This window comes from Pongo abelii, chromosome 21, assembly GCF_028885655.2.
Source record: "Pongo abelii isolate AG06213 chromosome 21, NHGRI_mPonAbe1-v2.0_pri, whole genome shotgun sequence".
Lineage (NCBI taxonomy): Eukaryota > Metazoa > Chordata > Mammalia > Primates > Hominidae > Pongo > Pongo abelii.
Genome location: NC_072006.2, coordinates 43,163,891 through 43,188,107, shown reverse-complemented (window position 1 = coordinate 43,188,107; position 24,217 = coordinate 43,163,891). Strand labels below are relative to the sequence as shown.

At 41.6% G+C, this 24,217-nt stretch overlaps 1 protein-coding gene across 5 annotated transcripts in view; it reads right to left on the bottom strand.

The window, feature by feature from the left end:
• The window catches only part of DHX35 (DEAH-box helicase 35), a 78,958-nt gene that overhangs the window by 27,130 nt on the left and 27,611 nt on the right, over positions 1-24,217 (bottom strand). For all 5 annotated transcript variants that reach the window (XM_009233580.4, XM_054541445.2, XM_054541446.2 and 2 more), the window contains 9 exon segments: positions 22,506-22,610; positions 19,915-19,976; positions 19,008-19,077; positions 16,537-16,596; positions 9,597-9,709; positions 8,580-8,676; positions 7,542-7,700; positions 5,077-5,287; positions 1,025-1,149 (listed from right to left, as the gene is read on the bottom strand). In XM_009233580.4, coding sequence (XP_009231855.1) covers positions 1,025-1,149; positions 5,077-5,287; positions 7,542-7,700; positions 8,580-8,676; positions 9,597-9,709; positions 16,537-16,596; positions 19,008-19,077; positions 19,915-19,976; positions 22,506-22,610 — 1,002 coding nt within the window.

The window sequence follows — 24,217 nt, the reverse complement described above, 5'->3', positions numbered from 1 at the left end:
AGTGAGCTGAGATTGCACAACTGCACTCCAGCCTGGGTGAGAGTGAGACTGTCTCAGAAAATAAAGAAAGAAAAAAAGAATAGCCAAAGAAATCATAAAGGCAAAAATAGATTACTGTGAATATGTTTAGAATGTCCACACATTAAAAAAAAAAAGTAAAATATAAATAGAAAATATTTGTAAGAAATATTATAAAAATTAATGTCTTTAATATTCAAAGGACTCTTGAAAATCACTAACAGACACAATTCTAACAGATAAATAGCTTAACAATTCAGAAGAAATACAAACTGACTAATAAATGTTTTTATAAAAATCTACCTTATGAGAAATTTAAAAATAATTATAATAAAGGTGATTTCCTCTCTCTCTCTCTCTCTCTCTCTCTCTGGCCAATCAAATCAGCAAAACTAAAGAAGATAACATGGCACAATGGAAGTACCACAAGGTGGGCATTCATGCACTGCTAGAGTTGACATTGGTAAAGCAATCTGGCCATGTAACAGGACCCTAAACAGGACTATGGCCCTTTAACCCAGTCATTCCACTCCTAGAAATCATCTCAGGAAGCAATCAGGCACAAGGGTCTTCCTGCAGCTCTATCTAAACCCTCCAGGATCCCCCAATCATGGTACTCCTGCATCTAGGCCTGTACAAAGACTAGCTGTCCTGGAACTCTCCACCCCTCCTAACCTGGTGAGATCCTATTTGGGTTTCAGGTTTCACCTGGGAGGCCCTTCCTTTGTCTCTCAGAGCCCTGGACACACGGCTCTGTAATTACCCACTTACTTGTCTCTATTCCCCAGCAGACAAGAACAGGAACTATGTAAGAATAGGAATTGAGGCTACCTTGTCTGGCTGTTTTCCCCTACATCCTGCACACGGCCTGGTTGCAAAGCAGACACACAACACATGACCTGAGTAGGGAAAAAAAAGAAACATGGCATGCCCTACGACAATGTCCTGACATCCCCCTGTGAGCTCCCTAGCCTCCCTATGGCCCCAGACAGCAGGCAGGACTTACCGACATGAAGTGGAACCTGAGGACATTGTCAATTCCAAGTGCTTTCAGCTGCAGGATGACAGGTGCCAAATTACTACGCTGCATCTCAGGAACCGTAGACTGAGGCAACTTGTCAAAGGCTTCCTCTGAGGATAGGAAATCAGAACTGTTTGGGACCAAATGTCACGATCAAACGCAATCACTATGCCAAGGGACAAATTTTCTTCTCTACCTTGAACAAGGGGCTCTAGGATTCTAGAAGCAGATGCACATGATACCATGATATAAAGTTATTTTTATACTTAGGAAAGACCATTCTATTTTTAAAATGCCTTAAATATATTTGAAAACACCTTTATAAAACTTTATCTAAAATTCTGTTTTTTAATGTTTTTTGTCAGCAAAACATTAAATCAAACCAACAAGTACTTGCTGAATCACTATCAGTTCCCAGTTGCCACCATCTCTGTTTGGAATAAGTCAAGGAAGCAAGAGCTTCACATACAAGCAAAGAACAATTTCAAGATAAATCACCAAAATACAACAAATGACCAAATCTTATAAAGAGCAAAAATTGTCCAAATCAAAGTTTTTAAATCAACAAGCCAGGTACACAATATCATTCCCAGAATCCAGTGCTGCCCCAAACCAAGAAATGAATGTTTCATGCCCTACCAGGAAGAACAGGTGACCTTACACAGGAAAAAGCATCCTAAGACACAGAGATTCCAAGACAGGAAGGGCAGAAAGGGAGGGGGAAGGAGAAAAGACTTTGGAAGAAGGCCTTTTTATAAAAGCTAGGCAGAAAGGGTGGGGAAAAAAGAGGAAGAGATTAACTCATTTTCATGTATATTCAGAAAGCTTAAGGATTATATAGAGAATGCTCCACCCACCAAAACCTCCCACATCAGTCAACATTTTAACTGATGTACACCCTTCTTAAACAATACAAGGGTGACCCAACTTCCATTTAGATCATAAAGCTTTAGTTAACTAGAGGAAAAAAAAAAAAAAAAAGTGCCAAGAAGAAATACCACTATCCCCGAAGAACTTCAAAAAGGTTTTCTTTGAGAAAATAGAAAACCAATATTCCGTGGACTAACTGATAAAAATTGGGTCTAACTGGAAGGTTCTGGATGACGGCCAACAGCAGGAAGTTCCAAATGAGATACTTCCTTTAGTTTCAAGAGCATTTGGGGTACAGCTTCTTGATAGGATAACCCCATTTTCCAAGCACACTACTAACCAAAGGAGAAACAAAGTTACCACATAAGAGGACCACCCTGCTGAAAAGCTCACAAGAAGTGGGTGTTTCCTAAAAGTTCAATGACACGCAAGCTCTCCTGAGGACTCAAGTGTGTGAGGCATGGGGCCAGAGGCTGTAGGAGTCACAGGCAATCCCCTTGAAAAGCTTCAGTGATATGCAGGGGCCTGGGACCTGGACCAGAAACAGTTGACCCTCAAGGAGAAATAGGAAAAGTCTCAAGGAGTGGTCCTCCCAAAGAGAAATGGAGGCTCAGGGAAGGAGGAAGCAGGGTGGCTGGAAGAAGGCCTCTAGGGAAGCTGAATGTTGCCATTTGAGGGAGGATTTGAAGGACAAGGAGGATCTGTTGGGCAAAGAGGAAACAGCTCAAGGAAAAGGTATCTAAGCGTTTCTCATGCAGAGAGCATGTCGTGTAGTAGTTCAGCTGAGAAGCAATGTGTAGTGGTTAGTAGGAGAAGATAAGCTGAGGAAAAATCCTGGATGGTCTGAGAAACTGTGGAGGGTCTGAGCAGGTGGCACCCTGTTCAAAGCAACACTTTCTGGAGGCTCCTGTGGAAGCCTAGAGGCTGGACACCAATGCACTCATTACAGTCAGGGGCCCTCCCCAACCCCACTTCCACTAAACTGCTCATGCAAAGGCATTCAGTGACTTTTCACCCAAATCCACCTGCCTATCTTTAGTCCATGATTTCTTGGTGCATGAGATAATGCTGGCCTCTTTTAAAAGTAACTTGAGCTCCTTAAAAGTTAAACAAAATTACATATAACCCTGTAATAGCCAAACGAATTAAAAACACCTACTCAAGTACATGTACATGCAGGTTCATACCAGCACTATTCACAATAGCCAAAAGACAAAAACAGCCCAAATGTCCACAACTAATAAATGAATAAACAAAGTGTGGTTTATCTATACAACAGAATATTAGTCAGTAATAAAAAGGAATGAAGTACATGCTACAATGTAGATAAACCTCAAAACCATTATGCTAAAAGAAGCCAGACACAAAAGGTCACATATTGTGTAACTCTTTATATGAAATATCCAAAAGAGAGAAATCCATTGAGAAGAACACAGGTTGGTGATTTCCAGGGACTGGCAGCCAGAAAGAATGGGGAGAAGCTGCTTAATGCATAGGGGATTTTATTCTGGAGTAGCTGAAATGTTCTGAAACTAGATGGAGGCGGTGGTCACATAACATTGTGAATATAATAAATTGTTCACTTTAATGTGGTTAATGTTGTGTTATGTAAATTTCACCTTGATAAATAATTTTTGAAGAGAAAAATGTCTTGAAACCTTCTCTGCATGTCAGAATCCCTTTCAGTCCTGGCTCTCCCTTTTCCACTCTAGTCATTCCTTCTTAGCATCTTCAGTGGTTGCCCTTGGTCCTCGGGCCCTGGGTTCTGCCTATTCCCTCCCTTCTGTGAATGTTCCAAACCCACTTCCTTCCCTGCAAGTACTTGTACATTCCATTCCCTCTGCCTGGTGCACTGAAATTGAATCTCCCCAATCACCTCTTCGCCTAGATAAGGACTGTACTGCCAATAAGATCAGGCTCAAACAACACCCTGGTTGTGAAGCGCTCCCCAAATCCCCAGAAGGATAACACCAGCTTCTAGGAGAAGGCATCTAAGGTAGCTTCATGAAGGAAATGCCATCTGAGAGAGGATTTGAAAGATAAGGAAGATCTGCTGGGCAGGGAAAACAGCCCAAGGAAAAGCCTCTGCTCTCTGCTTCCAAGGCTCCCGATTCTTTATGGCTCCCTATCATACCATAATATGCTGATGTGTTTTGAGGTCTACCTCCACCACCAGACTGTCAGCCACTGTGGCCACAGACCATGGTTACTAGCCCCAGATCTCAAAGCTCTAGCACCATGGCCAGCATACAGCAGGTGCTCTGCAAACATCTGCTAAAAGAAAGATCAACATCAAAGACTGAACAAGGACAATAATAACCAGAAAGGAAAAGAAGAGACAAATGGCAGAGCTAAAACCCCTGGACCTTCTTCAGGGGTAGCCACACCAGAAGAAACAAAACAAAACAAAAACCCTGGGCCTGGTTAAGTGAATGCAGATGGATACTGGATAGAGAAGAGAATTAACAATGACTTGGAAATTGAGTCTGGACAACTGGGGAAAATCTCAGCAGCATTCCCCACAAAAGAGAAGTGCAGAGAGAGAAAGAGCAGCTCTGGATCCATCACTCTCTGTAGGTAAGGCTGTCTTCAAGCTGGACAGAAAGCTCCAGAAAGGCTGAGACAGTATTAAAATTGCCTTCTGTTCCCTCAGAGCCTAGCATGATGCACAGCACAGAGCAGTAGTTCACCAACTATTTGTTTTCTATGAATGAGTCTCAGGATAGACCTTCCATTTTCACTTGGCAAAGATGCTCTGAACCAGAAGTAAAAGGGGAACCCAATGTGAGGCTCCGCAAGACTCAGGGATCTTGGAATACAAAAACAGCACATTAAGTCAAGAAAGAAAGGCAAGAAAGACACGCTCCAGGACACACAGCCCATGCCCTAGGGGCAAATGGCTACACAGGCCTGTGCCCAGATGTTAGGTTAGAACAGGATAGCAAATAAGCAGTCACTCACAGGCCAGCTTTGGCCAATGGGGACTAGTAACAAAGAAACACCCTATTTAGAGTGAGCAAGGCAGCGGGGATCAGATTACACAGGGCCTTGTGAGGAAGGCCTGTATTTTATGTTAAGTTCTACCATTAGGAGTAAACATTTGCTATACTCTGATGCCGAGGCTGACTATAAGAAAGTCGAAAACCCTTAGGGAAAGCCACACTAACCTGTATAAAGGCGATAACATTTTCCCGAGCGACTACGACCACCACGTCCTGCTCGCTGGTTAGCTGATGCCTGGGAGACTGGCACCACCACCAAGCATTCAATAGCTGTCCTGGGATTGTAGGCTCGGAGTTTCACAAAGCCACAGTCGATCACATACACAATGCCACTGATTGTGATAGAGGTTTCTGCCACATTGGTGGCCACTATCACCTAAGTTCCCCACAGAAAGAAGAATAAAAGTCATTTTATTCTTTTTGCTTTTAATAAACTTGTAAAAATCCTAAAAGATTTAACATTTAAAACATTGCAGAATCCGTGAGAGGCAGTTTAATATACTAGAAAGAGTGTGAGTTTCCAAGTCAGGGGGTGCCCTGGGTTTGAATTCTCCCTAATCATGTGACCCTGGATAAGTTACTCAACCTCCTGAAACTGTTTCCTCATCTACATAATAAGATTTACCACCTCCCCTAGGGTTACTGAAGGGACTATATACAATTCATATATAAAGTGATCAGAGCCTAGTATTTGTTAGTTTTTCCTTTTGGCATAACTAAAGTAAATCACCACCATCTTGCGCAGGTATAGTCATTTATTCATTCATATCATGATTACTTTCTGAGGGTGTGCACTTTGCCAAGCACTGTTCAAGGTGCTGGGATGTAGGATAAACAAGACAGACAAGGCCCCTGCTCTGCCAGAGTTTACATTCTAGTTTGAGTGTTCAGGGTGAAGACATGCTGAACATAAACAAGAAGATAATTTCAGAGTACAACAAATACTATAAAGAAAATATTAATACAATGAGGCAATATGATATGATGTAGTATATAACACGTATATTATATATTATTATAATAATAGGGCATGCTACTTTACATTTGTTGGCCAGGAAGAGCCTCTGTGAAAGATTTTGAGCAGAGACCTGAGTAACAAGCAGCAGCCAATCCTATAGAGATCCAAGAAGAAACAGTTCAAAGGAAGGAGAAATAGCCAGTGCAGCCAAAATACAAAGTACAAGATGAGGTTGCAGAACGAGGCAGAGATGCAATCATATGTGGTCTCTGGGCCACTATGAGGTATTTGAATTTTATTCCCAGTACATCGGGAGCTGCCCCTGGAGGGTTTAAGCAGCAGGCGACACATACATATAGCAGTTAGAACTTTTTTCAGGCACTTTACATTTTATAAATCATTTTATAAAAATTATTTTATAAATGATCATTTTATAAAATAATCTTCCTAATATTTTTATGTAGTTGGGATTAAGATATTGTGCTATAAAACCACCTATCTGAAAGTTATTATTATTTATGTTTTACAGCTGTAAAAACTCAGATTCGAGGTTAAGTCAGTTGTCTCAAGGCACATAGTAGCTCAGGGGCAGAATACAGGTCTCCTGATTGGCTGGCTGCAATTAATGTTTGATGGGGCAGACTCAAGTTGCTCCATCCCAATGGTCAAGAGGCTGAGCACCCTCTTACAGGTGGTCTGAAATTGGGAGTGGATCCTCAGACCATCCCTCACCTGCTCTATTCTCTGCCATCTGTTGATAAATAGCTACCACAGTAAAAGCTGTCCTCGGGCTGGTTCTGTGCAGTCCTCATCTAATGAAAGGAAAAGGCAGAGTCAGGCCCAGGGGGACCGTGAACAGCAGGCGGACTGGCTGCCTGCCAGCTCCTTCAAACCAATGCTTTCTACCACACCCTTCCCCACTCTCACTTCAAGGCTAAACATTTTTAAGCCACACCTTGAATTAATTGATTTAAACTTGGCCCTTTAAAATAGGCAAGCTGATACTTAAAACAAATTATTCAGAAACCATGTGTACTGACTTTTCTATTGTTCCTGACTAACCTCAATCCCCCCAATCCCTTAAGCCAAAGTAAGCATGTGTCGTGGGAAATATTAGGAAGGCAGAAGAGAAGAAAAGAGAAGTCATCTGATCTGATAACTACTGTCAGAGTGACCCCTTCAGTGGGACAGGTTTAGAATCTTCACAATGGGCCAGGAGCGGTGGCTCATGCCTGTAATCCCAGCACTTTGGGAGGCCAAGGTGGGCGGATCACAAGGTCAGGAGATCGAGACCATCCTGACTAACATAGTGAAACCCCATCTCTATTAAAAATACAAAAAAAATAAGCTGGGCGTGGTGGTGGGCGCCTTGTAGTCCCAGCTACTCAGCAGGCTGAGGCAGGAGAACGGCGTGAACCCAGGAGGCGGAGCTTGCAGTCAGCTGAGATCACGCCACTGCACCCAGCCTGGGTGGCAGAGCGAGACTCCGTCTCCAAAAAATAATAATAATAAATCTTCACAATGTATTATTTATTGTGTGCTTTTAGATCTACTACACAGAAATATGGACCGAGAAGTCTGCCTTGTGTTTAGCAAGTTTCAAAACAAATAAAGGAGCATCATTATGATTACAGACGGCTGCCAACACCCTTGGTCATAAGGATAGTCTCACCTTTCTGACACTGCGCGACACCCTTTCAAACACTTTCATTTGCTCAAAGGAAGGCAGTCCTGCATACATGGGGAGAACTCGGAGGTGTCTCTTCATCCCAGTGCGAGCTAGTGCTCGAGCCTGCTCAATGAGCATTGACACAACAGTTTCTACCTCTTCCTAAAGACATTGAACCAGGAACCAAAGAAACCGAGATCAATTTAAAGCATGCTATTTTATCATACTGAAAGAAAATAAAAGTTGGGATCTGGACTTTAATTTTGGTCAGATTCAAGAATTTCAGTGCCATCATGTTCCACTCTGGGATGGAATTTAATTAAATGCTAATAAACAATGATGACAATGGGTGAAATTTTGCAACTACACTATTAGTTACTAAAAAATCGATATGATCTGCAATGAATGGAAGAGTTCCCAGTAAGTAAAAACAATGACTATTTTACCCAGCACACATATACGGTGTCAAACAAGCATCTCGTGCATATGGACAAGTTGTAGCATATAAAATCACTATAAGCTTTCTCCAAAAAAGATTACTGAACCATGGAAAGTGTTTGGCAGTGGAAAAGATTACAGTTGGAGGGCAGGTCTGAATAGTGCTGCCACTGTCAGCGAGCACTTGGGCCTGTTCAGTTGTTTTACCAGTAATATGGCCACTTATCACCTCCAGGATGAGCTGTAAAGGTGTCACTGGAAAAAGAGGTACACAGCAGCAACATGTGTGCAGGACCATGGACCTAATGTAGTATCCAATTCTGGCAAACAAAATAGCCCTCACTCAGCTACCTAGTTTATTTTGGAATCAGCTAATACATTTAAAAAACACTTAACCCTCTGCAGACAGAACAGGCAGGGGCTAACGACTCCCCAACAATCTAGATGGTAGATGAATTACATCAAATCAATTTTTTACACAATTATGGAACCACAAAATACAACAAAACATGAAATAAATGGCTGAGTAAAGTAACAAGGCTCTGTATTAATTTTGGTGCTGTCTTAACATGTCTGTTCATCAGAGAAGTACAATGGCATTACCTGGCCAGTAAGAAATGCTAAAATGTCTCCGTCTCCCTCTGTCTGGTGAATTTTCACCACAGTTTCCACAGTTGATTTGATATAATCTGGAACAGGACTGAAAAGACAAATGGGATGAATTCATCACTAGAATATGCTCGTTAATTACAGATCAATTACCCTAATAATCTGGCAGCAAAGCTCATCAAAGTGAGTTTGGGCCTGCCCAGTAAGTAATTAGTGCATGGATAAATAAAATAAATATTCATTTTTTTCAAATCTAATATTCAAGAATAATCCATAATTATATGTCAACTATGATTTTTAGCTTTATTTGCAAAGAAATAAAATACCATACAAATAGACGTGCTATCTTTAGTATGCAAAGACATCAGACCAATGAAAATCAGGAGCTGTGGTCCCAGTGCTGAAGCCCACACTCTTCCCAGCCCATTTTCCCTCCTAACCAATAGCAGCATCTATGAGACGGCTGGATGGCCCTGATGGATGAGCTCTCCAACAAAACGATTCAGAAATCAAGTCCACGACTCTGGATTTATCAGCCACTGGAACAGGCTCCTGGTCTTTGTCCAGTGACTAGTACAGGAATTAGGATGGCCCATTCCTTGTCCAAGTAGGCTACTCCTAAAAGTGCCAACTGGGCCTTCTCGCTAGAGATGTAGAGAACTGACAGCCAAATGATTCAAATCACCAATACTGCCCCTGCTGACAGGCAGCCTCGTAAACCCCAGTTCTGAAAACTATCAAGCTTCCCTCCCCAAAACCTTTCACCACTTTTGCTTTCTCTGGCTGAGCTACTGGCCACAGATTTACGGAAACTTGCATGTCAGTATGAAGTGTTTAAACTAAATTCAGCAGTGATCCGGAGCAGGGTAAGAACATTCTAGACCAATGACAAGGGACACAAAACATGCTCCTCCCCATCCTTTAGAGTTGTGAGCAAATGCAGTTCTGACATTCTACATCAGAGGCCAAGTTTTCTAAACACCATCATCAAGAATTCAAGCATCATCAAACCTTTGTAGATAAAAGATATCCACCGGAAATGTTCGCCCTCCCACTGTAAGGATCACACATGTATCCCTTGCTGGATCACTGGTTTCATTTTGATTAAAGAAATCCCGGAATTTCTAAAAAGAAAAAAATTAATTCTTCATTTCTCAAAAAAAAAAGGTTCATAGTGATTCATGGAAAGAAAAAATAATATAAAACTTGCCAAAGACAGGTGAGTAGCAAGATTATATATGTGCAATACAGATTATGGGTTGCAAAATACATTTTTTAAATTCACATTTTTCTAACTGTAATTGTGGGGAATCACATTTCAATGACAGAGTCTTTACTAAAGTTTTAATAAAAATAATAAAGATTAGATTTCAAAACTGCATTCAGTATAGCATCTGAGTTAACATGTAGCTGTAGTATTATTTATATTATTCCTATCCTCTGTATTTCATTTAAGCAAAAATTAGGTCAAAGGTGTCATTCAAGTTCAGTATAGGTTAGATCAGGTTGGTGGGTAACTCTATCTGGAAAACACAGATAAGATCATTTGATAGGAAACTTTTCCTTCTGTGAACAGTAGGTGTGTTTCCGGCCCCTTTGTTACTGATTTTAGGCCACTTGATGGCAGGGATAGTGTCTTCTCCATCTTTACACACCCTACAGTAGTGACTGCGAGGCTTTGTATGGGGTAGGCCATCAATCATGTACTTCCCCGACACTCGTGCAGTACCCTGTTGGGAGAAATGTCTCTTGGCAGTTTCTCCCAAACAGGTGGCCACATCCTATTTAATGATACTTGACCACCACTTGCAGCCCACAAAGAAACCTGTCTTGAGGGCTCTGGCCAATGATGGGGGAAGGAAACGCCACCAAAGATCCTCTCTTGGGGAATGTGACCCTAAGGTACAAAGAGAAGCTGAGACTGAGAAGAGCTAGGTGACCATGCAGGCAGGCAAGTGAGCACCAGATGGGAAGCAGCTGGTGCCCACTGCAGAGGGGGCATGGATATCCCGTCGGGTGGAGTGCTCCATTATTTGAATCTGGGTGTCCTTTCCATTCCCCACCTCTACTCATTTGCCCGAGGCCTGGCTACATAACTACAAAGCTTGTCTTTATTTCCCTATGTACCTTTACAAAACATGCCCATCCTGCTCCAGGAAACCCAGGAGCCCAGGAGCTGTGCTAATGAACGGCATCAAACAAACGCTAAGTGAAGGGGCTCCGAGGGGTACTTTTAAAAGAGTAAACTGGATTTAACTACAAAATACAGGGATGTTATACATTAACCTCAATATTGAGAAGAATAAGCACAGATATAAAAGTGCCTCATGCCAACAAAACTAGGTTTTGCTATGCAGAATTCCACACAGTACCCCTGTTCACTTTCTTTTGGGTAAATACCCTTCAAGTCGCTTCAGCCTTCCTGCATCCCTATGATATGCACAGCACAGGTACACTAGAAGTAACACACAAACAAGTGGGAACAGACACCCCATGCCCCAAAAGAGTAAACAGTCCAAAGAAGGCAGACGTGCAAAGAGCTGATCATAAAATAAACCCTGAGGCAGACTGACCCTGTGACCAGGAAAGAGCTGCAGATTACAATCTGATAGAATGAAAAGTTAAGAACTACCAGTTTTCAGGGAGAGCTTCATGGAGGCGGCAGTATCCCTTGCCTGCACTGTAAAGGCTAAGGAGGATTATTACTGGCTGGGAAGGACAATAGCACAGTGTGGACTAAAATGTAAAGGGGTCCCTAAGGGAGGACAGAGGCAAGGTCTAGGGCAGGCCTCCCTCGTCTCTGAGTCAGCCCTCTCATCTGCAAAATGGACAAACTGCTATCCACCCTGCAAGGTTGCTGTGAGGTTCAAATAAAGTATGTGGGATAGCCGTGGCACACGTCTAGCCTAGAATGGCACTCAATAAGTGATGTCAGCCATAACTCTGAAGCGACCCAAGTGCTCAGCTGCACTGGCACTTTATTCGATGGGCAAGACAAGGGCAGTGAGGATGGGTGTGATATTATCAGACCTGTGAGCTGGATCCCAGACTCCCGTGGCCATTTTGGAGGAGGGCAGAGGAAATAAGAGATTCGAGGCAAACAAACTAATTAATGAAGCTATCATAATAGTGCAGGGGAGACAAAGTGTGAACCTGGGCAAAGCATTCCAGAGATACAGCTGGTGGGAACTGGCAATCAGTGAGTGAACGTGCACACACGTGCACACTGGAAAGAAGGCTGGAGTGACTCTTACTCGACCGGGGATAAAAACTTCTTAAAGCAATGGAGGTCTTGGCCTAAACGACTATGATCACGATAAAGAGACTGAGATGGAGAATCCGAGAGTCACAAGTTTATGAGTTTAGGATATCTGTGGCTAGCCAGCTGCCAGACAGCTAAGGCTGGTGTGCAGGCACACAGTCAAGACTGCTACAAGCACGAAGGCTCAGCTGAACCAGGGACCACAGGGGTGTGCAGCCTTGAGGAGGAAGAGCAGACAGAGAAGGAGCCCAAGAGGAAGCCAACAAGGAGATAGGAGAGGGGAGTCGGCAGGGCTCCAGGAGCTATGGAAGGAGGAGGAGGAAGATTTTACCAAAGGGCTTGGACAGGGGTGAATGTTACCAAAAAAGCAAGCAGAACAAGGAAGAAGATGATGCCTTGACAATTTTATTAGAGTAGATCCCTAAACCTTACCGTTAAGGAATATGTGGTACTGAAAAGTAAAGATAGGGAGTTACTCTTTCAAGAATTAAGACTCGGCTGGATGCGGTGGCTCAGCGGTGGCACTTTGGGAGGCCAAGGTGGGTGGATTGCCTGAGGTCAGGAGTTCAAAACCAGCCTGGCCAACATAGTGAAACCCCATCTCTACTAAAAATAAAAAAAAATTGGCTGAGCATGGTGGTGGGCACCTGTAATCCCAGCTACTAGGAAGGCTGAGGCAGGAGAATTGTTTGAACCTGGGAGGCGGAGGTTGCAGTGAGCCGAGATCACACCATTGCACACCAGCCTGGGCAACGAGAGTGAAACTCCATCTCAAAACAAAAAGAATTAAGACTCAGCATTTACTGAGAAGGCACAAGACCTTTAAGATCTTTATCTTGTATCTTTATTTGGAAATACAAAATATATTAAAAAGTAAATAAATATAGTACCAACAATGCAAGAATCTTTAGGCAGAATCAAGGAACAAGAAGAGTAAAATGAGTTCAACACACCCAGAAAAGAAGAGTTTGAGTCAGGTTTGAAAGAGGTGGGGTCACATTGACATACAGACACGGTAAGAAGCATACATCATATAAAGGCAGGGGACAGTCTATGAAATGGAATGTAAATGACGTGGCCATCTGCAGGGTTGTCTTCTAGCTCACCATAGGCTCCTTCCCTGGTAGCTGCTCCTTCCTAACCCACTGGAGTGGCCGCCAAGCAGCCATGTCTACCCAACACGCCCATGATTGGCCAACAGCCCTTGGCCCATGTAGACTGGTCCAGGGTGGGGACCTGACCCCAGCTGATCCTAAGTTCCTTCTCTAAGAACCTGGAAAGATAAATTAGTCTCTCTTCAAGTAGCTGGACTTATGACAAAAAAACTATGGGAGCTACCAGCAACCATATTCTGCCATGTAGTTGGACGCAAATAAAAGAAAAGCAATATCATCATGCTATACAGGATCAATAAATACTTCATAATTATATCCAGTCATGTTATATAATTGTTCGTTTAATTGGGCTTACATTAAGAAAGCAGCTAAAGCAACCAAAGCAGCTATTTGATCAGCCCCATCATGCTCTGCAGGTCTCTGCCTCCTGGCTGCAGCCACTGCTGTCTTTGTCTGCAGGCTGGGCCACCCCAGTCCCTGAGAGAAACCACAGCAGGTGGCCTATCAGCAGCCCTAGCTCTAGGAGGTTTGAAATTAGTCTGTCACCCACAGACCCAGCCACTGGGGGGCAGGGGATGAGTTCTGGACTTCCCTGCGCCTCTAGATCAAAATGTTTCCTAAGCCACACCCAACCCCACTGCCACTCCCACATAGTCCTCCTCATTCTTGCCCTCTTTTGCCCACTTATATCCTCTTTCTTTCTTTCACTCACATACGAACTCACATCCCATACCTCACGTAGGCCTCTCACACACGGACCCACAACCCACACAGAGATGACTCACACACACAGATCCCCCATTCACAGACACTTAGAAACCACCGTTCCCCTTACACAGGAGGCACCAGCTGAGCAGCAAGGACAGGATAAGAAGGAATGGCCCAGTTCACCAAAGGTCCAGCATGTCCCGAATCACAGCAGAGCAAGGCATGACAAAGTTCCTACATGCTGCCTTCCCGCTTACAAAATTGCTCCAGAAAGTCATCTATATCAACTACCACAGACAGAACTGAAAGAAGCGATTTTTTTCATCTCTGTATTCCACCAAGACAATAAAAGGCAATTGTGAACAATTAGTAAGTATTAATTAACAATGAATCTGGCCAGGCGTGGCGGTTCATGCCTGCAAATCCAGCACTTTGGAAGTCCAAGGCGGGAGGATCACCTGAGGTCCGGAGTTTGAGACCAGCCTGGCCAACATGATGAAACCCCACCTCTACGAAAAACACAAAAATTAACCAGGCATGGTGGCTCATGCCTGTAGTCCCAGCTACTTGGGAGGCTGAGGCACGAGAATCACTTGAACCTGGGAGGCAGAGGTTGCAGTGAGCTGAGATCACACCACTGTACTCTAGCCAGGGCAAGAGAGCGAGACTTGGTCTCAAAAAATAAATAAATAAATAAATAAAATGAATCTAAGAAAAGACTTGGACATTATAGTTTTCAACATAATAAAAACTGGAATAATTTTTAATTTAATAATTTTTAAGGGGGGGGTGAAAAAGAGATAGAGATGTTCTGTGTAATGTGGCCACAGAGGAGCTAACTGGAGGTGAAGTCAGCCATAGTCCACAAAATAGCATGCCAGCAGATACCATGGGTGAGGGAGATGACAATTAAACAGGGCAACAGAGGAGCTTTAACCCAAAAGTTACCATGGGCAGACCTAAACAGCAGACTCCTACAGCCTGTGGAAAGGTCTGAGAAACCAGTCTCGGGACACACTGGACATTTACCTTCGCCATGGTGAGCTTTCTCTCTCTCCAAGTTGTTGTGTATCCCAGAAGCCACAGGGAGACTAGGAGCCAAGAGTCAGGGACCACATCTCACCTGGATTTCAGAACTGGCCTCCTTACTAGAGACTCCATATCTACTCTCGTCTCCTATACACAGCACTCAGAATGATCTTTATAGAGCCCAAACATGATGAAGTCACTGCCCTCTCTCACATGTTCCCATGGCTCCCAACCAGATACAGGATAGAGTTCATCCTCTCTGGCTGAGCCTATAAGGCTTTCCGTCATCTGACCCCAACCTCCCCATTTTAATCTTCCATTGCTTGCCATTCAGTCAAAATTCATTCAACCCAAGTGCCTACTCTGTGCTAGACATTGTTTTAGGTGGAAGAGATAAAATAAGACAAAGTCCTAATCTTCATGGAGCTTATATTTTAGTGACAGGAGACACACAATAAACAATGCATATAATGTTAAGTAGTGATAGACAAGTGAGAAACATAAAAAAAAAAAAATCAGAATAAGGGAATAAAGAGCAATTGGGGTGCTGTTTTAGAGAGTGTCTCTCTGAGGAGATAATAAATGCTCAAAACTGGAATGAAATTAGGAGAGAACCTTAGGCTGTCTGGGGAAGGAATGGTCTAAAAAGAGGGTTCCTCCAGAGCAGAAGCATGCCTGGGTTGTTTTGAGGAACAGCAAGACCAGTGAGGCTGAAATGTAGGGCACACTGGAGAAAGTGGAAGAAGATAAAGTCAGAGAGGGAGTTCGAGGGTAATTCACCCATGAGGGCCTGGCAGGTAAGATAAGACTCGAAGCTCCATAAACTCACGGTCACGTCCCTGTGATTTCACTTATATTTAGGGTGCCCTTCCCCACCTTCATCCATCTGGAAAACGGCTGTCCATCTTTCAAGCACAGCTGGTAGGTCACCACCTCTATGAAAGTTTCTGGGCACCCCCCAGCTGGCTGGAGTTAAGGGCTCCCTCCTTAGCTGCCTCAGTACTTTGAACACACTGAACTGCAAACATCTATTTCTGCATGTAAATATAGTAAGTGGTCAAAAGTATTGGTTGAGTTGAGCTGCTGTTTAAACTATCAGTCAACAAGAGAGAAAAATAATGTAAACCTAGCCATAGAAAACTTTAACATGGAAATTATTATATATACAGGAGAAACTTTTTTTTTTTTTTTTTGAGATGAAGTTTCGCTCTTGTTGCCCAAGCTGGAGTGCAATGGAGCGATCTCGGCTCACTGCAACCTCTGCCTCCCAGGTTCAAGCGATTCTCCTGCCTCAGCCTCCCAAGTAGCTGGGATTATAGGCATGAGCCACTACGCCCAGCTAATTTTGTATTTTTAGTAGAGACGGGGTTTCACCATGTTGGCCAGGCTGGCCTCAAACTCCTGACCTCAAGTGATCCACCCACCTCAGCCTCCCAAAGTGCTGGGATTACAGGTGTGAGCCACCGTGCCCAGCCTAGGAGAAACTTCAATTGCACAGAAAAATCTAAATATATACAATATAGTCATAAATAAACACATTCAAGAAATACAGGCTCATACTGAAAAAACAACAAAAAGAAGCTGCCTAAGTGGGGAGAAAGACAGTATGTAGATAAACAAGACAGGTAGGTAATTATGAGCTCAATTAATTACAGTCTAATTTCACAAGCTGAAAAGGAGCATCCTCTGATTATATGAAATCTAGGACATCAGATGGTCCCATAAAGAAGATAGGGCATTCTGCCAAAGATAAGCTCTTGCTAGAGGTAACTTCCCAAGGATATATAGGACAAAAGTGTTTGTGAAGAGAGGAGGAAAGGGGAGGCAAGGCTCTTACATCCGCATCCAGAGTGGCTGAAGCCACAATCAATCGAAGATCCCCTCGCTTTTTCTGAATCTAAAAAAGAAGACATTAGGAAATAATGATAATAATACAATACTTATGGATGAGATCATTTGATATCTGAAATGTATTTCAAAAATTCAGTGTCTTTTTTTTTCTTTTTTGCCTGAGAAGGAGGTAAGGGAGCTTACAGATGAAAGGACTGACTACAAATTAATAATTGTCAATAAGCGGGGGGGGGGGGAGTCATTACATTATTACTTCCAATTTTGTAAATGTATGCAATTTTCCGAAGTAAATTTTTTTAAATTATAAAAACTATAAAGAAACTTTAAGACCCAAATTTGAATTTACTGAGAATAAAACCATTTTTTCCTGACACCTGGGTCTCAAGATAGTTTGAATCTATGTATGAAAAAGTATATTAAAAGCAAACAAACAATAAATGATAACACCAAGACAGAAATATGGCCAAAAAAAAGAGATAAAAGATATTAACAGTTACTCAAAGAAACACATAATCAACAGGCATTGGAAAAGTGACCAAATGAGCTACAGCTAAGATATATAATAACAATGAGATTTTTTTCCCCATCTACCCCATTGGCAAGGATTTATTTTTTTAAGGTTAATACTCAGTGTTGGCAAAGATTCAGTGAAATCGGCTCTCTTATTATACTGTTCCTGAAAAAGGTAATAACAAGGTACAATAATTCCCTCAAAGTATCAAAAAGTCTAAATCTTTGGCAATGGAATAAAATAACAATGAAAAATAATAATAATAACAACTAATACAGACTAACTTATGTGCTAGCCCAGAGGCCCTGCATACAGGTACACAGTGTACCCACTGTGCAAAGATGCCTGGCTGAGGGGGCTAGGGGCTTCAGCAGTCCAGCCCACCTGCCTCCTACCTAGCTCTAGACATCCTCCCAGAGGGGACATCTTTTTCTAATTTGCACAAAAGAACCTCACAGTCTAGCTGTGACCCTATGCCAGGCACCAACCTAAAAGTTTTTTGCTATCTTACTTAAGCTTCATAACAAATCACAATATACAGCACCTATGTCTAACAGAACTCTCTGCAATGATGAAAACTTTCCTTATTTGTACTGTCCGATGCATAAGCCACTAGCCACCTGTGGCTATAGAGCCCTTGAAAAACAGCCAATGTGGAAAAAAAAAAAGAAAGAAAAGAAAAATAGCCAATGTGGCTGGGCACAGTGGCTCACGCCTGTAATCCCAAGAGTTTGGGAGGCCGAGGCAGGCGGATCACCTGAGGTTGGGAGTTCAAGACCAGCCTGACCAACATGGAGGAACCAAACCCCATCTCTACTAAAAATACAAAATTAGCCAGGCATGGTGGCAAATGCCTGTAATCCCAGCTACTCAGGAAGGCTGAGGCAGAAGAATCGCTTGAACCTGGGAGGCAGAGGTTGCGGTGAGCCAAGATCGCGCCATTGTACTCCCGCCTGGGCAACAAGGGCAAAACTCCGTCTCAAAAAAAGAAAAAAAAAAAAAGAGAGAAGGAAAGAAAAATAGCCAACGTGACTGAGAACCTGAATTTTTTTACTTTCTTCTATTTTAATTAACTTTTATCTCAATAGCTACAGGTGGCTAGTGGCTACCATAAGGGAAAGTATACCAGCACAGATATAGAGACTACTATTTTCCCCATTTTAGAGATGAGTAAACTCAGCAAAGCCAGAATTTGAACCCAGGTAGTCTGACTCAATGCCTATGCTCTTAATCACCCTGTTCTACCACTTCTTTCTAGACTCTAATTGGCAATCTGTCCAAAGAAAACAATCAGAAAATATGGGAAGGGAGGAGAGAGCGGAGGTTAAGATTGAAACAAGATTGGTTGTGAGTTGTAATTGTTGAAGCCAGATGAAAGGTACATGGGGGTCATTATACACCTTCTTTGGGATATGTTTGAAACCTTAATAATAAAAAGTTAAAGACAATAAACAGAAATGCAGCAGATTCAATTACAAGGGTGCTTGCTGCAACAGTATTTATAATATTTAAAATCTGCAAGCCATATAAATTGCTAACAGTAGGGGAAGTTAAATACTTTATGATAGAGATGTGATTAAATAGCCATTAAAAATAACATCTTCAGAGAATATTTAAATGACACAGAAAAATGATCCTAATGTAATGTTAAGGGAAATATGCAAGATACAAATTAGTATATATAATTCAATCAATCCCTAGTATGCCAAAACAGATCCAAGTACACACACACACACACACACACACACACACACACACACACACACAGAAAACAGAAGAAAATATGCCAACATTCTACCACTGATATTCTCTGAATGGGTAGGATTATGGATGATTTTAATTTTCTTCCTTGGTATTTTGTTGTATTTTCCAAGTTGCTACAATTGCTTTTGTAATCAGGCAATAAAATAAACACACACAATAAAAAGCTGGCAGTGAAGTCATACCTTTTTTAGCAAGCCAATGGCAATGTCAGTGTACAAGGTCCTCTCGTGGGCTTCATCCAGCATGATGACACTAAGAATCAAAGACAAGCTCTCAGTGAGCCTCTAAAAAAGCCACACATCATCTCATCTAGACCATCAAAGAGCTTCTGGGTATTCAGTCCTCATACAATCACTTTGCATCAAAAGTAAACCTAAGTCACTCTTCTTTGACAATGAGGCAATTCTTAGGTTAATAAAAACGGTGACATTAACATATCTGAATTTTAAAAAGTGTACTATTGTTATCTTTAAGCGTTTTGCCATCCACACTGAATTCCAATAGAATTTAATATCTGATTTTAAATGAAAACATAACCTATAACCCCACAGAACACATAAAAATCAGAACAAAGCCCAACCATCCGAAGACTGTTAAGCTATAACAACAGTCAAAGAGGTAGCTGACTACAGTTGTGACACACGTGGGCCAGGGAGTCAAATGTGACATCCTCCTGGAGAATACCAGAGCCTGGGTAGGACAGCTTTAATGCTGTGAGTGACAGACAGATATACAAGGAGGGGGAAAGTGATAAAAAATTATTTGGACTCTGTATATTACATTTAACACAGGCCAGTTAGTTCTCTGCAGTCACCATCAATACTGGAGTGTGACAAGGCAAAATAAAAAGGACAAGTCACTAGACTAAGTAATGACAGGAATTTTAATGTGCCCATTTCTGAGTGTCTGTAAAAGGCCATACTATTTAAATTCTAAGAAAAACACCAAGGGTCCCAACAGCCAAGGTAAAGAGAAAAGCTTTGGGGCAGCTGAACACAGACGTGAATCCCAGCTACTAACACACCTGCTTCTCCGTCTACCTGGGGACTTTGGAAACTAGGAAAGCTATCATAAGAAAAACACATTTACCTATATTTTGTTAACAACGGATCAACCATCATTTCCCTGACCAGCATTCCATCAGTAAGAAACTAAAAAATAAAAACACAAAGCTTTAGAAATAATTCACTTACACTATATATTAACGGTATTTTTTAAGTTCAAGTGCAACCTCTTTGCCAGCATGTGTACAAGTAAATTCCCACAAAGGACTGTGAGAAAATTCCCCCATATTTTCATTATCAAGCAATGTAATTGTTCACAAAAGGTTTAAACACAGGGTCCTCAGCTGGAGTTGCAAATATTTGAGCAGAATTTCACTTGCATTTATTATGGGAACATCAGCTAAGCCCCATTTCCTCTGGGCTTGCACCACCAGTACTATCGATAAAGAGGCAGTGAAGACCAACAGGTATCTGTCCAAAGAAACACCCTAAGTCTAAGATAACTGCTCTTCAAATGTCCCAAAGACTATAGATTGCAGTTCTTGAGGTTATTAACTTAAACTTCAATTAATATTATTTTACAGAATCTAGACAGGATCATGGTTAAGCACATGGGCTATGGTGTCAGACTGCTGGGAGTTCAGATCCTGGCTCTACCTCTTACCAAGCTGTGTTAACCTTGGACAAGTTACTTATCTTCTCTGTCCCTGATTGCTCATTTGTAAAACGAGGTAATCAAAGTATTTACCTCACCAAGTTAATGTGAAAAATAAATAAGATAGTATAGTAGTTCCTTGGTATCCTTGTGGGGTTGGTTCTAGAAACCCCCCAACCCACATCAAAATCTGCAGATGCTCAAGTCCATTATATAAAATGGCATAGTATTTGCATGTAACCTATGCATACCCTCCCATATACTTTAAATCATCTCTAGATTATTTAGAATGCCTAAAACAATGTAAATGTTATGTAAATAGTTGTTATACTGTATTTTTTTAATTTACATTATTTTTCATTTTTATTTTGTAATATTAGCAATTCAAGGTTGGTTGAATCCACGGATGCAGAACCCGCAGGATGCGGAGGACTGACTGTACATGTAAAGCATTTAGCATAGGACCTAGGACAGAGTAGTGTTTAAGAAAAGTCAGCTAATATTATTTCAGATTAATGAATCTTTATAAAATGCTTCAGACACATTCAGTAATAGCCTTCTTAACGTACTGAATTTGTTTTCAGGTTAAACCATCTCCCTTGCATGCTATATCTTAGTGTTTTTCACTTTTTTTGTTTTAAGAGCAGGATGCATTGCCATCATATTTTTCTTGGACCTGGTACTAGCTGCCACATACATACGTAAGAGTGAAAGTGAGAACCTGCCACCAATGACAAATCACCAGTTGAGAACTGAGCACCATGAAATTGTGACCAAATGGAATACAAAAGGTTTTTATGGACGGCTCAAAGGTTTTTATGGTTATGCAAACCACTGAAAATTAGCTAGTTCAAATATATTTGATGGTACAGAAAAATATTCCCTTCACCTAGCAAAATGAATATAACAAAATATGGCAATCTGGAAAATAAGGTCCATATTTTTACAAATCACTACATTGGTCATTCAGCTCACCTGATTTTCAATTTTCCTCTGTTGCAAATTAAGAGGTAACTGAGATTCTAATAATCAATTTTCATTTCATCAGATTATTTTCATTCACTGTTTTATTGCACTGTCTGATTAGACTTTGATTCTAGCACGGTGGTAGGTAGTACACACCCTGTTGAGTTGATTATACACTGATTACTATTGATACTAATTATTTTAATATTAGCAACAAGGCCAAAGAAACACATGTAAAATCCATTTTCATATGAAAATGGAAAAGTACTAATTAGTGAAACAACATTCATGAATTCTACACTTTATCAACTTCTACTACTCTATTTTTAAGTCTTTTACAGGCTTGTTTCTATATTTCGATAGCTATTTGAGTCAGTGAAAATACAATAAAATACACATAAGAAAAGACAGCTTTGAGTCTTGGTCCTATCACTGATTGGCATATAATATCAGGCAAGTCATTCAACCTTCTAAGCCCTTAACCTCTTCATCTTTGGAACCAGGGACTAAACCTTACTTCCAAGCTCCTTTCTGGGCTAAGATTGCAGGACTCTTTGAAAGAGCTCTGTGTCGGCCAGGCACAGTGGCTCACGCCTGTAATCCCAGCACTTTGGGAGGCCGAGGCAGGTGGATCACGAGGTCAGAAGATTGAGACCATCCTGGCTAACACAGTGAAACCCCGTCTCTACTAAAAATACAAAAAAAAAAAAAAAATTAGCCAGGTGTGGTGGCGGTCGCCTGTAGTCCCAGCTACGCGGGAGGCTGAAGAAGGAGAATGGCGTGAACCCAGGAGGCGGAGCTTGCAGTGAGCAGAGATCGTGCCACCGCATTCCAGCCTGGGTGACAGAGCGAGACTCCGTCTAAAAAATAAAAAAAATAAAAAAAAGAGCTCTGTGTCTCCCAGCTGACTAAAGTCTCTGAATGTTAGGATACTTTTCTTCACTTTCTGCCATGGTATCAATGTCCTATACAGCAGCAAGGACTACATGTTTTTAATTCTCCCAAAATAATCTTCTTCCTTATTTCCACCAGGAAAAGCAGCTTGAGCACTTTACCTTAATTCTCGTGGCCAGCTGGTCTGTGCAGTCATCAAAGCGGATGCAGTAGCCCACCTCGTGGCCCAGCACTGCACCCCTTTCTTCAGCTACTCTCCCTGCAACCTTTGGGAAGAAAGATCATGCTGAAAACAGAGACATAGAAATTACTGCACAGCGCACATACTATGGAAAATCTAAAGGTCATTTATATTTTAAATAGTATGTGAACAATGAAAAAAGACAAGTTATTAGAGAACAAGCATAATAATTTTTGCAATTTTTATTATTATTATTATTGAGACAGAGTCTCACTCTGTCACCCAGGCTGGAGGGCAGTGGCACAATCTCGGCTCACTGCAACCTCCACCTCCCAGGTTCAAGCAATCCTCCTGCCTCAACCTCCTAAGTAGCTGGGATTACAGGCAAGCGCCACCAGGCCCAGCTAATTTTTGTATTTTTAGTGGAGATGGGGTTTCGCCATTTTGGCCAGGCTGGTCTCGAACTCCTGACCTCAAGCAATTTGCCCGCCTCAGCCTCTCAAAGTACAGGGATTACAGGCGTGAGCCACCGCACCCAGCCAATTATTAACTTATATATCTCACTTCATTCTATAATGGTCTTGGGGCAACTTATAAGAACATACACAATGAAAAACAAAATCACATAAAAATGTCACGGATCAAGATCCAAAAAATTACAGAAAAAATTTCAAAAGATCAAAGCCAATGAGAAAATGTTAAACATAGATATGCCAAAATTATTCAAGTTGAGCCACAAATTCAGCTCTAAATTTGGTGGCCAAAGCAAAAAGGAAAGTAAAAGAAATGACAAGATTCACCCTGTTCCTAAACAAAGGGCACACCAACCAGGGACAACTTTTCATCTCCACGCTCGAAAAGAAAACCCATCCCCCTGGACCGTGAAGGCAGAACAGGAATTATCATATTCAATGCTGGGCCACTTTCATTTTCTCATTGAAGGCAAAAAGGTAAGTTTCAAGAATGAGATACCTGAAACAGTTCACAACTGTGTCCCAGCTGCCAAAGCCACTGAGAGGGGAAATAAAGACAAGAACTCAGGTTTAAAATAAAGCAGGCAGATGAGTGGATGAGAAGATTAATAAAAAATCCAAGGTAGCATAATAAAGTGAAAGACAAAATATGTAATACATTATGAAGATCATAAACTATAGACAAAATTTCACCCATCAAAACATAACAAATAAAAAGCGAATGCAGGAAAGAGAAAAATGAATCCAACAGCAAGATCTCTGCATTCCCCCAAGAAGGCTATTCAAAAGTTAACTTATTAATAGAAAATATTTAAAAGAATGAACAAGCATAAAAGTGGAAGAGCAATAATGAATATCATTTAGTTTAATTTAAAAGAAAATAGGACCGGACGTGGTGGTTCACACCTATAATCCCAGCACTTTGGGAGGCAAATCACCTGAGGTCAGGAGTTCAAGACCAGCCTGGCCAACATGGTGAAACCCCATCTCTACTAAAAATACAAAAAGTTAGCTGGGCATGGTGGCATGCGCCTGTAATCCCAGCTACTCGCATGAGGCTGAGGCAGGAGAATCGCTTGAACCTGGGGAGGTGGAGGTTGCAATGAGCCGAGGTCACGCCACTACACTCCAGCCTGGGTGACAAAGAGGCTGTGTCAAAAAAAAAAAAAAAGAAAGAAAGAAAAGAAAGTTTAGTATTCACCACCACATAAACTACCTA